Source organism: Puccinia triticina, chromosome 10A, assembly GCF_026914185.1.
Source record: "Puccinia triticina chromosome 10A, complete sequence".
NCBI classification, from domain to species: domain Eukaryota; kingdom Fungi; phylum Basidiomycota; class Pucciniomycetes; order Pucciniales; family Pucciniaceae; genus Puccinia; species Puccinia triticina.
In genome coordinates, this window is record NC_070567.1 from 4,836,262 (window position 1) to 4,850,800 (window position 14,539).

At 45.6% G+C, this 14,539-nt stretch overlaps 3 protein-coding genes across 3 annotated transcripts; 1 reads left to right on the plus strand and 2 right to left on the minus strand.

Annotated features, from left to right (window-relative positions):
- Nucleotides 1-427: 427 nt before the first annotated feature.
- Nucleotides 428-1,689, minus strand: PtA15_10A468 (uncharacterized protein; the record flags this gene model as incomplete). The annotated part of the gene is made up of 5 exons (XM_053160646.1): nt 428-582; nt 690-786; nt 884-1,098; nt 1,198-1,262; nt 1,511-1,689. 5 exons carry the CDS (start codon nt 1,687-1,689, stop codon nt 428-430), a joined length of 711 nt encoding a protein of 236 aa, XP_053024600.1.
- A 1,375-nt stretch (nt 1,690-3,064) lies between these two features.
- On the plus strand, nt 3,065-5,354 carry PtA15_10A469 (uncharacterized protein; the record flags this gene model as incomplete). Its single annotated transcript, XM_053160647.1, has 2 exons — nt 3,065-3,150; nt 3,236-5,354. The coding sequence occupies 2 exons, from the start codon at nt 3,065-3,067 to the stop codon at nt 5,352-5,354; spliced, it is 2,205 nt and encodes a 734-aa protein (XP_053024601.1).
- Nucleotides 5,355-13,499: 8,145 nt separating this feature from the next.
- PtA15_10A470 (uncharacterized protein) lies at nt 13,500-14,510 on the minus strand (the record flags this gene model as incomplete). The annotated part of the gene is made up of 3 exons (XM_053160649.1): nt 13,500-13,737; nt 13,813-14,104; nt 14,162-14,510. 3 exons carry the CDS (start codon nt 14,508-14,510, stop codon nt 13,500-13,502), a joined length of 879 nt encoding a protein of 292 aa, XP_053024602.1.
- Nucleotides 14,511-14,539: the final 29 nt, after the last annotated feature.

Below are 14,539 nucleotides of genomic sequence, written 5' to 3' on the forward strand. Positions count from 1 at the left end.
AATGACGTCACAGACCACGTGTCTAATGACGAGAATGAGGATTAGATGGTTGATGGGTCGTGAAGCAAGGATCGTGAAGGGTGGTTTCTCTTTAAGTTGTATAAACAGGACATCTACTCTTCTGACTCTTTCTTTCCTCTCTTTCTACATCATTGTTTCGATCATATCTTTTCGCCAACATAAATAATTTATCGTCGCACTCACTCCTTCAGAGACTTTGTCTTATCTCTCCAACTCACTAGTCGGATTGCTCACCCGAGTATTATCGTGTTCTCAGTTTCGTAATTCATCGCAGGCATAGAAAGAATAAAGCGCTCAGAAATTAGATAGTCTAGTGGAAATTTATGTAAATATTTTCTTCCCCAAAGCCGACAACTGGGTTTCCCATCTCTGGTGTCTGGCAGTGGCCGGGAGAACCTCGGTAGAATCAAACCCCGATCTTGTGCTGGAACTTGAAGCCAAAACGGGCCCAGAGGGCAACGTCAATTCTGAATCCATCGAGAGCACTGTGGAAGTCTACCTCAAGCTTCTTGAAGTTCGAGACGATGAGATCCAACTTGGGTTCAAACTCCGGCAGCTTTTCTAGATGTGATAATGATGAATATCAACGTTAGAGAAAGCCTCTTGTTTTTTGTCACACCAAATGTAACCGACAGCCTTGAGGTCTGGTTGTAGAGATTCAGACTTACGGTGAGTGCCATCAAAAACCTTGGAGTGCTGCGAGATGGCTCGAAGTATCACTTCGAAAACTTTTATGAAACCGAAAAAGACTCGAGCTTCGCCAAACTGCAAAAGTAAGACATGCCAACGGTCGGCATGGATAATGAAGCAAACAACAATAAGCATAGAAAAAAACACTTCAAGTTCGAGAGGATGGACAAACAATCAAGTTTTTCCCAAGCTTTTCAATAAGATGGAACTTGTTTGAGATCTCAACGACGGGCTTGTAGATTTCATCTAAATCGTTAATAACTTCTTGAACCCCATTCTTGTTGCAAGCAGCTATGATAGGTTTCTGGAATTTCTCAGCCACCGTAACAATCAACTTGAAATCAACATCCTTCGAAATTGATGCCTCTTCATTTGGGACCGCTGCCACTGAATTCATGAGGGAAAGCACATCATCAAATCACCTCCTCGTCAGCCCTTCCCGCAACAGAAGGATGACTGGATAGAAGAGCAAAAGAAAAAACGCACTTGCGAAAGCAATCGGAGCCAAAAGGTACTTCAACAACATCTTTCTAGAGGACTCTTTGTGGAAGCTATGGATGGAGGAAACATGATCAAATCATTCTGATCGTCAGAACTTGATGCAAAAGGCAGATAAACTCCGGCGGAAGAAGCTGAAGAGGATTCGGCTGGCTTACACTTGGAAATCGACAATTCTGGTTGGTAATACTTTGAGGTGATTTCGATCTTGTGGAAACACAGGGGGATGGGAAATCAAAAAGCTCCAAGCCCGGTGTTTTTATAGCCAAATGGGATACTCAAGGCGTCCATGAAGTCTTACTTTCCATTCAGTGTAATTGAGCGCGCCCACTTGCCCAGGGATGCTACGAGCACGGCTGCCAACGACGAACGAGTGCTGGGTAATTGACACTCGGCATCGCACTTCAGAGGTGCCGTGATGGTCGCAGGACGCGCAAAAAGACACTTCAACTGGGAATTCCGGGTTGATTCGCTGTACATGCAGGGAGAATCACTCTCTGGGCGCACCAAGAAATATGACCTTGACCGTGGAGACATGCGTTTCGTGAAGATTGGAGCTGTTGGAGGGGATGGAAATTGCCAATTTGAGACATAAATTGATGAATCCATAACATATAAGGGGTCCTCTTCGAAATCAGACGGTTTATTGGAAGGTAGGGAAGAGTTGGTTGTCCAGTCATCGGAGTTGATTATTTCGACACGACAATATCAACTCGCAAGCTGATCGTCAAGCTTGAGTCGAAAAAAAAAACACAGCGATTAAGTGCCCCCGAACCCTTATACGCTATTGCTAAATGGAGAAAGTGCTTTGGTGCACCATCGATGGGATCAGTTATGTATTCGTAATTAGGAAACAACCAGGCGTATCAGTTGGAAGATTGTGCAAGGTTGAATCAAAACCTTCCAAATGTAATGTTCTTCCTGTTTTGGCTAGGAACAATTTACTCCTCCATTTACGAAGGGATGTCTGCCATGGGCCAAAACTTAGGGGAAGCTCCCATACTGGCACGTTTTAGACAGGAGTAAGTGATTAAAAATACAAGCTTCTCCCCAGCCACAGTCGAGTTTCTGCTCCGGTGAAAAAGTTGCGCGTGAGGGTAAGTGGAGGACTGCCCGTTGCCAAAATGACTTGGGAGGTTCTGTAAACCTTGTTTGCCGGCGAAAGCCCAATCTCTTCATCGAAAATGAAGGTAATGGCCCTTGCTTGATTAACCATTTTATGTAGACAACGGGAAGTCCTCCCCGTGGTAGGGCGGCTTCCAGCGGGTGGGACTTTGACAAGTTTGGGTCAGCAGCACAGACTTGTGCGTGAGGTGTGCTGATGAAATCCAAGCTTGGCAAGCTCATGGCCACTGATCCTAATCTTCATCTTCTCAGGAGCTGGAGTCATGAGTATGACCAGCTGACGCTTCTGATTTACTCCGGGCTCGTCATGGAGAAAGTGCCCCAGGCCCCAGGGTGTGAGTGACAGTGAGAGCGGGCACTAAAGTAGGGCTGTGGTGTTTTTTCTTCTTCTTTGATTGCGTGGCCCAGCCTGGCCAGCCAAAACGATTTTGAATGACAGAAAGCGAGGCTGGACTGCATATAAGTAGTTAGCCGTTCATATGCGGTTGTGGCTGGTCCATCCAGTTCTGTGCTCATCTCCCATGGTTGTGAACAGCTCCGGCGCAGTTATCAGTAGTTGCTCTTATTAGTTAGGGTGTGTATCCTTGTCCTAGTACTGGTTGGCTGCTCTTTGATCATTAAAATACCCTCCTCCTTGCCTCTCTCCCTCTCCAGCAGCCGATTCATAGCAAACAACCAAACCAATCCCACCACGAAAACAGAAGGGCTGGTGACGCATTTCTCAGCGCAGATGACCCGACCATCGGCCGCCTGCTTGGACCGGCTGGAGAACCAAGCCGACAGCGAACGGGTGAAACGACTCACCAACCAACTCGAGTAAGTCGCTGAAATACCTCAACCTTCTGAGGACATCGGACTGTGCTGACGATCTGACAATCATGTATACCCTCTTCTTCCAAAGCCAGTTCTTCGTCCAAGCCTCAAAACATTCAATCGAACTAAAAGCATACCTAAAGCTGATCGCCGAGGCCGAGAAAAACGCACGCTCGGATCCAAACAGCCAACACTGGCAGAATCAGATCCAGGACAAGTCAGCAAGGCAGAGCCAGGTAGAGCATGCGATCAACCAAGTCCTCAGCCAGGCTGTTGAACAGATCGACCAACACATCCGCACCGAAGCCATCTCAATCATCAGGGCTCTCCTCTCCGACGGATTTTTTGACAAACCTGGTAAGAACTCCATCAACTCCAATGTAAACTCAGCCGCCAGCTCAACAGCCATCAAAACTATCGAAAAGAACGTCGAAAACGAACGTAAGGAACGCGAAGAATCACTATCGTCGCTCAAGAAAGAATTTGAACAGTATCGGACGTTCAACAACACCCGCTTCAATACATTGCAGGCCAGTTTCGAAGAATTCAAAGAATCCAATGAGAATCGTTTCAAAAACCTGGAGGATACCCATCGAAAACAGATCAGCTCACTCAAAGCTGGCATCAAGCTTAGCAACCCACAGCAGCAGCAGCAACTGCCACAAAACTCACCCCAACCTCCTCTCGACCAACCCGAAACACAGCAACTCAAGCGGTTAGTTCAAGAACAAGTAAGCGAACAGCTTGTCGCCTGCCAACCCAAACAAAACATTCCCAACACCGATCTCATCAGCATTGAATCCTTCCAAACCGCCATCAAGCAGATCAGAGAGCAACTCGATGAACTGAGTCTCCAGACGACCGAAACACTCAAAGAGTTCGAACCTCAGATCAAGCAGATCACTCAGGCGATCCAAGTCCAGGTGATCAAATCCACAAAGACGGTGATCTCCGATGGTCATCAAGATATCGCTGCCCTGATCAACGACTCGATTGTCAAGCTACAGGACCAGGTCGATAACCTTGAACCAATCATCACCAGCTCATCCGAAAAGATCAGCCAAATCGAGTCGACTCACTCAAATGTAGACTCTCAGATCGACGAGAAGGTCAACTCGACACTCGAATCGAAACTCAATGAAACCCTCATCCCAAAGCTAGAGATTCGAATCATTCAGAAGATCCACTCGAACTTGGAGGCTCAAATCAACAAGAAGGTCGAGCCCAAACTCGAAGCGTTCAAAATACAGTTTGAAGATCTCGCCAAAAAACTAGAGGAAAGCGATAAAAGATATAATGTTTCCAAAGCAGTACAAGCTTCACTCACCAAAGTACAGACAAAACAGAACAGCACAACGCAATTTATTGGCAAGCTGGATAAGACTATCACTGATGTCCAATCGCAGTTCAAAGAATTCGAGCTTCGGATCAAACCCTTGCAAGACCGGATTGATGGGGTGGAGACCACTGTCCAGAACAGCAAGCAAGACAATCGCCAACAATCCCGACGATTATCAACCCCCGCGCATCAAGCCATCCAGTCCTCGCACTCTCTCCGCCGAACCAGTCAAACCCCACCCTCACCCCACTCGCACAGCAGCAGCAACATCAACAATGCTCAGTCGCAGCCCTTCCTTTATCCGTCAGACACCTACAACCAAGCCACGGAGTCCCAGCGCCCGTTGTACAAGGGTAACCGAACGTCGATCTCCTCCTCTTCTGTCATCGCCCAAAACATCCCGATTGCTTCCCGGCTGACCAACGGGCCTTCGCAGGCCGGACCGCCAGCCGGCTCGGGCCAGGCCAATGGGGAGATGGCGCACTACCGCAAACGCACGCTTTCCCGCGAGTCCAGCATCTCCCGGCCGTCCCAATCAGTCATCGGTAGCGCGTCGCACTGGCCCCCGTCCGTGGCCCCACTCGGAAACGCTCAGTCCCACAATTACGCCACCCCCCAGCCCGCGTCCTACGACCCTCAGTCCGACCACACCTATGCTCATGCTGGTCATCAGCAAATCCAGCAGCCTGTCTCCTCCATCCCGCTCGCTAAACGGCTCAAAAATGACTACAACCATTATCATGCTAACCATGACCAGCAGGCTTCGTATCAACACTTACCTTATCATCAACACCAACAACAGGCCTACCACAATCCACAATCCACACACCAGTATAAAAAGAACGTGCCTTACACGAAGCGCACTTAGCATCCCCTCCCCCCTCCCCTCTCTGTCTTTCCTCCTACCTAATCATTTGCAGATATTTTCAAGTTCTGTATGAAGCCTGGGTTTAATTTATTTATTTAATCTTGATATCTTCCGTTCCGGGTTTCGTTCTCCGTCTTTATTCGATCAAGAGACAAGAACATTTATTGTGGCATGCTTTGTTTATTTTAGTTTATTATTATTATTATTATGACTTTTTTTTATCTACAGGTTGGTGGACAAAAACATCAGCAAATTGCAAGTGTGTATATATACTTATCTCATCCTTTCTTTGTTTCATGAACATATTCAAACAAAGAAAGGGCTCTCAAATGCAAGTATGTATACTCATATCCACAGCAAGTACATACATATAAATCAACTAATGAAAAACATATTCATTAACCATTGTTTTCATTTGATTGTTCCTTGTTTGCCTTTGAAATTTATCATGATTTAATCATCAGTGTGAAGAAGAATATTACTCTAGTAGACAGTCAAGAATATTGTAATGATTTTTATTAGCAAGAGGGGTCATTGAACCCTCTTCATCTCTTTATCCAAGCAGTCAATGTGTTACATTACTAGTAACGCAAGCAACACATCAAAAATTCTGGTGTGTTACAATACAGGCCTAGGCTTAAAGCCAGTGTTACTGATACCAATAATGCCTGAGAGTAGTGTCTTTAGTAGTTTAATGATTCTATGAAATATTAGCTATTATTATGTGGTTTTATTCACCCCCAACTTGGCTGAATTATGCTGGGTTTCTAAGATTTTAAAAAGAGAACTACTTAGTGGAAATCAGAGATGAAAAGAATAGCAGACACTGAGTCGCTTTTTACAGCACAACTCTTCATCAGGTGTATCCGATAACTATACCAAAAGAAAGAGTATTTTTGTGCGGTTCTTTTGAGCCAATGATCAGCCCAAAAGGGTGAGTTTCAAAACGCATATGCAACATTGAAGTTTGTTCAATTAGCAGGAAATTCGCGCGCCGGAGTCGGATAACTAGGGCAGTGGCAGGTGTAATCAGGCAAGAAGTTGCAGGACTGCCCAAAGGGATCACAAGTCAAAGAGGGAAGCAGGTTTTAGTATGGCAGGTTAAGGCAGGCGCAATTGGCCGAATCGCTTCCACTGCCTTAGTTGCGTCGTTTTGAAGTTTTAGCTGAATTATGAGAACCCCGGTTTGCGCGCCGGAGTCGGATATTATGGCGGCTGAGGCAGCCGCGATAAGGCAAATCGTTTCCATTGCCTAGTTGCGGCGTTCGCAATCCCTAGCTAGTGTCCTGATGTCGCAGTCTGGGTTTCTAATGATCAGCCCGCGGCGTTCGCGATATGTTGTTTGATAAGAATCAGATGGCCTACTGTCTATTAAGTCCTCAGTCATCCATTGATCTTCCCCTTTTGTCTTCTTCGCATAATCCATCGCGCCGAGTTCTTCAAGGCATCACAACACAAAAACATTTTCATCTTCGCCATGTCCATGTGCTTGTTCTATCTAACTTAACACAAGACCCTCTTCGGAGGGCCTGGTGCAGCCTGGCTGGCGCGGAGCGCCCCTCGCGAAGCGAGCCTCCGAAGGAGGGACTTGCGCCGTATACCCCCCTACCCGCCCTACTCTTTTTGGCATTTGGCAGGGCATTATTTTAGAAACACTATCAAATTTGATCCACTCAACCTTTTTTTTTCTTGTTCAGTGTGCCATGACCGCCTGCTTCTTCTCTACAAGCATGCCAAAAATCAAGTGTCCCACTCACTTCAAAATTGGTCTTTTTCCTTGTTTTCCATGGGCAATACATCCGCAGGCTGCTTATGTAATGTAAAGCCACCAGTCAGAGTACAGGGAGTGGTGCCATCAAACCTGAGCACTTTGAAAGTCTTATTATGACAGTAAAAAATGGTGAGAAGGTCCAAAAATAATGCTACATATCCTACAAGATGCAGGAGAAGGAAGGGGTCATTTGGCTCAGCGGAACCTTCATTCTATTCCTCACGACTGAGGAGGTACAAGCAATAGAATGGAAAACAGCAAAAAAACAAGAAAGAGTAGGGCAAGCACTGGCGCATAGTGTATAAGTCCCTCCTTCGGAGGGTCCCTGCGGGACGGCGTCCCCCCTCCACAAAGAGAGGGTCTTAGTTAAGTTAGTTGTTCTATGATCTTTCAGGCCGCAGTACCGCAGAGTCTCTTGAAATCAACCTGCCGCTTCCCGATGTTCGAGGTCCTAGCTGACTGCGCTCCCGAGCCTCTCATGTCCTCGCGATCGCCCGTTGTTGCATCTAACATAGGTTCATATTAATGACTAATTTGAGGTCCTATACTGTGCTCCTATGTCGTTGTGCTTGCCATCTAGCAATAAAAGGGGTATCCAGAGAAGTAATGGAGGAGTTTGAAGAGATTTTTAAATGGTTCTGAGGAAGTACAAATGGAATAAATTAATAGAGGTGAATGGGGGATTTTTAAATGAAGTTTTGATAGAGAATTAAGCTAAAAAAGTGAAAAAGGTATCTTAATAGTAAACTGACTCCCCACTCCTACTTTTTTTTCTAATTAATTAATTTTGCTGAAGAGAAAGAACAGCAGGCATATACTCTTGAGAAGAAGGGTTTCACATGTGAAGCAGCAAACCTCCTCTTTGAAATTGTTCCATCCAGTTCTTCCAGGTTGTATGTGCCTCCTTCTTCCTGCTTGGTAATTCTATATGGACCATTCCATTTATTTTCAAACAACTTTCCATGCTGAGAATCCATACTCTTGTTTTAAACAGGGACAAGTTGGCCAATTCCCAAGGGTTTTCTGAGGTTCTTTTTCTGATATTGGCTTTCCAAAGACTGGAATCTGGACTCCTTTTTGTAAACTTCCTGTAAAATTTCCTCTCTTCTTTCCAGTTGGAGGAATCTTGCTAATAATAATTCTTCTGTTGTTCTGATATATTCCCAGTTGTTTCCAAGATATGTTTCTAGTTCCAAGTCCACAGGTAAAATAGCAGGTTGTCCAAAGACAAAGAGTCATTCACATGGGGAGTATCCAGTTGTCCTTTTGGTTGAAATTCTGTCAGAAAACAAGAACAGAGGGAGGTAATGTCTCCACTTCTTTCCATCTGTTGCACACAGTTTGACCAGAGTATCCTTAACAGAAATGGTGGCTCCTTGGGGTAATCTGGTGAGTTGAAATCTTCCAAGGGGGGTTTCAAAAGTAGCTAAAGGTCTTGATTCCATGGCTAACTCCCTCTCATCATATCCTCCCATTATATCACCCAGGCCATAGCAGGCCCTTCAAGTGAAAGATTCAATGAGTTCTTCATGATTTGGTGAGATTCCAGAGTCTTTGATGGTCACCTTGTTAAGTCTTTGTAAGTCATGAACAACTTTGAGTTTTCCATCTTGTTCCTTTACACAGAAGACTGGTAAGGAGTAGCTGGAGCAGGATTGTTCATAAAATCTAGTTTTGACTCTTTCTCTTACTAATTCCACAAATCGGTCTTTAATTGCTGCAGGGATGGGGATTGGTTTTTGTTGCCAGGGGTCATCCACTGGACAAGGATTTTTTCTTTGATGGATTCAATATGCCTATTGAGAAATTCATCAGAAGGTATGAAGCAGCAGGAAGAACAGATGGAGCAAACCCATTGGATCTGGTCACTCAAATCTCCCCATTTATAGAAGGCTTAGACTTGAAGGATGAGGTAGAGGAAATGACTGGCTATGAGGATCAAGATTGGGAAATGTTAAAGAAGCAATTACTCAACAGGTTTGGATCTTCACTTCCCCTAGTCAGATATACCAGGCATGATCTTAAGGATGTAGTACACTCTGCCATTAAGGGAGGGGGTATTATAAGTACTACTGAAAATTTTAAAATTTTTAGGACCAAATTTTCAGCCATCACTAATTACCTGGTAAGAATGGGATACAGTTTCAGTGTTGAAGAATTCAGAGACCACCTTCTAGAAGCCCTAAGTGAAAAGATAGAACAAGCTGACACCAAGGAACTATTCAGAACCAACAAGATGCTTGCCTCCAAGGATGGTGGTGACATTTTACCTGAAACTGATGTTTTGCTTTTGTATATCCATAAAGGAGTTCACCAAAAATCAGTAATGTCCAGAACTTGAAGAAAGGTTTGGAAAGGAATTGACTGTGTTACCCCTGCTACTAATAATGCTCCCTCCAAAAATAAGACACAGGAAAAGGAAGTAGAAGAACTCACCAAAACTCTGTCCAGATGGCATACTCAGAAACCCTCTCCTTCAGATTTCCCAGTTTTCAGTGCTCCAGCAGGTAAGTTGAGTATTCCAGGTTGTTTCTGCTCTTGATGGTACTGATCTAATGCAATTTTGTAAGCTCTGCTCCTCTCCCAAGGTACTATGTTTCCATTAGGAAATCTTACATTATTACCTTCCTTTTTAAATCTTCCATTTAGTTTGTCCAAGTTGGCCTGGTTGAACCTGGAGAAGGAATGGCCCATTTGGTGACAATAGTTGCATTTTATAGTTGTCCAATCCTTATCCTGCTGAGCCGGTTTTTAGGGAACATGACTCTTCATGAAGAAAGGAGAGGGTTTCTGAGTATGCCAGCTGGATAGAGTTTTGATGAGTTCTTCTACTTCCTTTTCCTGTGTCTTATTTTTGGAGGGAGAATTATTAGTAGCAGGGGTAACATAGGCAATTCCTTTCCAAACCTTTCTTCAAGTTCTGGACATTACTGATTTTTGGGGAAATCCTTTATGGACATACAAAAGCAAAAAATCAGTTTCAGGTAAAATATCACAACCATCCTTGGAGGCAAGCATCTTATTGGTTCTGACTAGTTCATTGGTGACAGATTTTTCTATCTCTTCACTTAGGGCTTCTAGAAAGTGGTCTCTGAATTCTTCAACACTGGAACTGTATCCCATTCTTACCAGGTAATTAGTGATGGCTGAAAATTTGGTCCTAAAACTTTTAAAATTTTCAGTAGTACTAATACCCCCTCCCTTAATGGCAGACTGTACTACATCCTTAAGATCATGCCTGGTATATCTGACTAGGGGAAGTGAAGATCCAAACCTGTTGAGTAATTCCTTCTTTAAAATTTCCCAATCTTGATCCTCATAGCCAGTCATTTCCTCTACCTCATCCTTCAAGTCTAAGCCTTCTATAAATGGGGAGATTTGAGTGACCAGATCCAATGGGGTTGCTCCATCTGTTCTTCCTGCTGCTTCATACCTTCTGATGAATTTCTCAATAGGCATATTGGATCCATCAAAGAAAAGATCCTTGTCCAGTGGTTTAATCTTGATTGCCTTGTGAGTTACCCCAGAGTACTTTGGCATGACAGGTTCTCCTTCCAGGTAGTGCACAGGGGCTTTCTTGACAGGTGGGGTTGGGTGATTTTTCCTGGCCATAACTAAAGACTCTGGTTCTTGATCCATATATTCCAGGCCTTAACTTTCAGAGGGAGCTATATTTTCTCTAATGGGTCCAGGGTTGACAGGTGAAGGGTTTCTTATAGTGATTGTGGGATTGGGCTGAATGATGACTCCTCCAGTATTGGATTCCAAGTCAGGTCCAGGTTGTTGAGTTTTTGGTTTTTATGGAGGAATGACCATTTAATCCAGGGCCTTGATGATTAATCCAGTGTGGGAGTTACTTCTGGTATGTCTAAGCATTGTGATGGCAGGAGTAGGTGATTGGAGAGAAAATGAAACTGCCAAGGTGGCTGATACAGAAACAAGAAGGGAATAAGAAATACCAAAAAGGGAAAATAAAGCTAATATGGGGGGTTGTATTGTGACAAGGCGGATACATGATGTAATTAGAAAGGGCTGTGGCTTGTACCAAGGCAATGATGTAATAAAGGGTAAAGACAAGTAAAATGGGGGAGGCTGAAACAGTACAAACATGTGGCTGAAACCATAAGAGGATTATGTCATATTCTAGAAGGAAAAAACAGAAGTGAGGCGGGGTGTCACATGGCGGGGAAAAGAGGGTGGAAGAGAAAGGAGGGCCTGTCCTTGGTGTCAGAGGTCCTGGGGATTGATTCTTGAGGACGGTGGGGCCTTGAGTAGTCCAGAGTGGTTGATATTGAGGTGAAAAGCCTTTGATTTTGGTGCCATATTCAGGATTGGCTTACCACAATGTCACATAGTAGATAATTATTTACTTGGTATTTATTGGTGCTATAAGCATCATATACTTTGAGATCAGAAAATCATACCAAAAGGATTTGTGTATATCTAGGTGAAAATTATATAAATTTTCAAATATTTCACCTAATAGCCCCGTGTTGCATCCTAAATCATCTAAGCATCATTTGGCTGTCACAAATGTAGTGCATACAGTTGTGTGACACATTCTTGCAGTTAGCCCCTCAGCCAATGCACACCAAAGCTAGACCAGATTAAAATTATGATTTAAGAGAAGCCAATATCTTGTTGGCAAGTTCAAGATACCCTTGCTATATGACTCCTTTTCCCAAAGGGACCAAGTGCAAGGGCAATTGGTGAGTTCTCTCTTATGTTATACACTTACTTCCGACTGGTTCTGGAAATAAAAAACAAAGAGAAAGCTTTCATAGCAACCTAAAGGGTATGAGTTTACACAGAGTCTCAGAGATCAAAAATTATAATGGTCAAAACATGGTGATTTTTGGTAGGATCAAGTACACATTATCATTAAGTTGGTCTTAGTTTTAGAATCTGTATGCCATACATTCTCCCCAAAAATTCTACAACAACTGGTATGTCTGGTCCAAATTCAGAACAATTTTTGTTGGAATTTCAACTTCTGACAATGATCAAAAAGAAGTAGATGAGCTGAGCACTGAATGTTGAGGGTTGAGATAAGAAGGGGTAGTGAGGATGTGGACCTCACCAGATGTGACTCAAGGTGCCACAGAGTGAAAGATGAGAGAGAACCAATGATTTGATTCACATGTAGCTAGCATGGTATAAGTAGTCTAAGTACATGTTGACAAATTGTGAGTGAAAAGGAATTGAGTATGCAAAAAATAGACAAGGCTCATGAGTACATGTCACACAAAAAAGATAAGACATGCTAGATCAGCATAAGTCAGGGATGTCAGGGTTCAATGAGCACAAGTCATATGATCAGACATACACAACCAGACACTGTACAGACTATGATGAGTGAAAAACAAAGAGCAGAAACATTATAGGGGATCTGGGAATTTGGGATGAGTAAGAAGAAAGAGACAAAGCTTCAACAAGTTTGAGCCAACATCTAAAATGGTCCCAACCAAACCTCTAGATGGCTTCTGCAATGGCACACACAAACCGGTGCTTCCTGTGGTGTATTCTGGAAACAAGTGCATCATGTGAAATTCTTTTCACCAAAGGTCACCACATTCTTCCTTCACAGCACTCTGCCCTCAACCTAAAACCTGCTGTGCAAAGCTCTTGTGCGTGGAGGAGTAGTATTGAGTCTGGGACAATTCAGCTGATCTTTTCCCTGAGCTCTGCCGGCCCTACTGGATGAGCATGTTGAAGAGTTGATGTGTGAGTTGATCTTCTGAAGCAATCAAGGTATTAGAAAAATATGAAAGACACAAAGACTGTGAAGATAAGGCCTTAAATTCCTCCAGAAGAAAGCCAGCATATGCCAACCATACATGAATGTTTTTTGGATATTTATCATCTAGGTTGAGTTCTGGGCACTCAAAGCCAAGCAGCACAAAACCTGAAAGTTTGTCATGCGAGAATGCCTGATAGGGCATAAGTCTCTCCGATGACGCCTCAGGCAGGGACTTCGTTCAGTTCGGGGGTGGATGAGATGTGAGGGGAGGCCCCCCTTATATGTATTTGTTGGCAAGGATGCATTGGGCCCTGCTATATGGACAGGCTCCATCAGTCCACAGGTGTGGCTACATACTCCTGGACTTCGTGTATAGGCCTTTCACCGATATACAACCACTTCCTCGACGCTCGCCCCCATTTATTCCGGTTTTGGGCGGTGACCGGTGTGTGAATATAAGATGATACATATGGCGTGTAGAGTACAGATAGAGGTATCTCTATTACTTGACAAGGACAGAGCATGAGGATCGGATCGGGAGATCGGACGGAAGCCCAAATGAATCGACGCCGATCAAGCCCGCGGAGGCCCACCAACCCGGCCGGTTTTCGGGGTTGTTGGTGCACCTTGAAGACTAAGTAGAGGATTGACGAGGCGGAGGCAGAGGGACGAGCGAGGCGAGGAGGGCGTAGTCATATCGAGCGGCCGATGACCGGGCCGGCGCCGACGGCTGACGGGTAGTGTCTAGCCTGGCGTCTTTCTCGTCTTGCCCGCCCTTTCCGTCCTCCTCGTCCTCCGAGTTGCCCGACGAGAGCAGGTCGGTGGGCGCGGGTTTGAGCGCGGCGAGCTGTTCTCTGAGCTCGGCACAAGTGCTATCTCACCCAACCCACCGATCAACACTCCCCTTCCAACAGCGAGTCACAAGAGAAGGAGGGAGGGGTACTCACGACAAAACGCGTGCGGCATTGGTCCGTTTATCGTTCGCCTGGTGGCGGAGCATGAGTTTGAGCGTCTCGCGGGCCTGGCGAGGACGCAGTTCGTTACAGAGACCATGGATGTTGAACGCGGCGAGCTCGATGTGGGAGACGATCTGGTCCGTCTGAGTCCCCGTCCCTCCCCCCGTCGACGATGGATCCGATGGGGCGAGGGAGACGGGGCCTTGGGTGGATAGGACGGAGAGGAGTTGGAGGTACGCGTGGATGAGCGTGTTGAGCAGGCTCTGCAGCGCCTGTTTCCGGTCTTCACAACAAAGTCAGGCCCATGCACCACGAGAGGGAGAGGAGGGGGGCGACGTACCGAGGGAGGGGTCGTACAGCTTGGGCATCCCCTCGAGGCTCGTCTGCGGGACGGATCCAGGCCAGGGCTCGCGGTCGCCGAACGCGGTCCATCCCCCGTTCTCGCGGATCCAGTCGAGGTTAGGCGGGTGGACGAGGGTGCGCAGGTCGATCTGCTCCTCGTTACTGTCCTGCTGCTCGTCGAGGCCGAGGATCCGGGCTTGTGCGGACGGGTCGAAGGGCGCGGCGAGGCTCTCGGACGGAGTGATGGATACCAGCCGGCGGGCTTGGGCCAAGTTGTGGTTCGTGAAGTGCTTGTGCCGGGGCGGCGGGGGCGGGAAGAAGGAGGAGTTGACCTCGTTGGATTCCATGGTGCAAAGGGTTCGGCTCTGGGTGCACT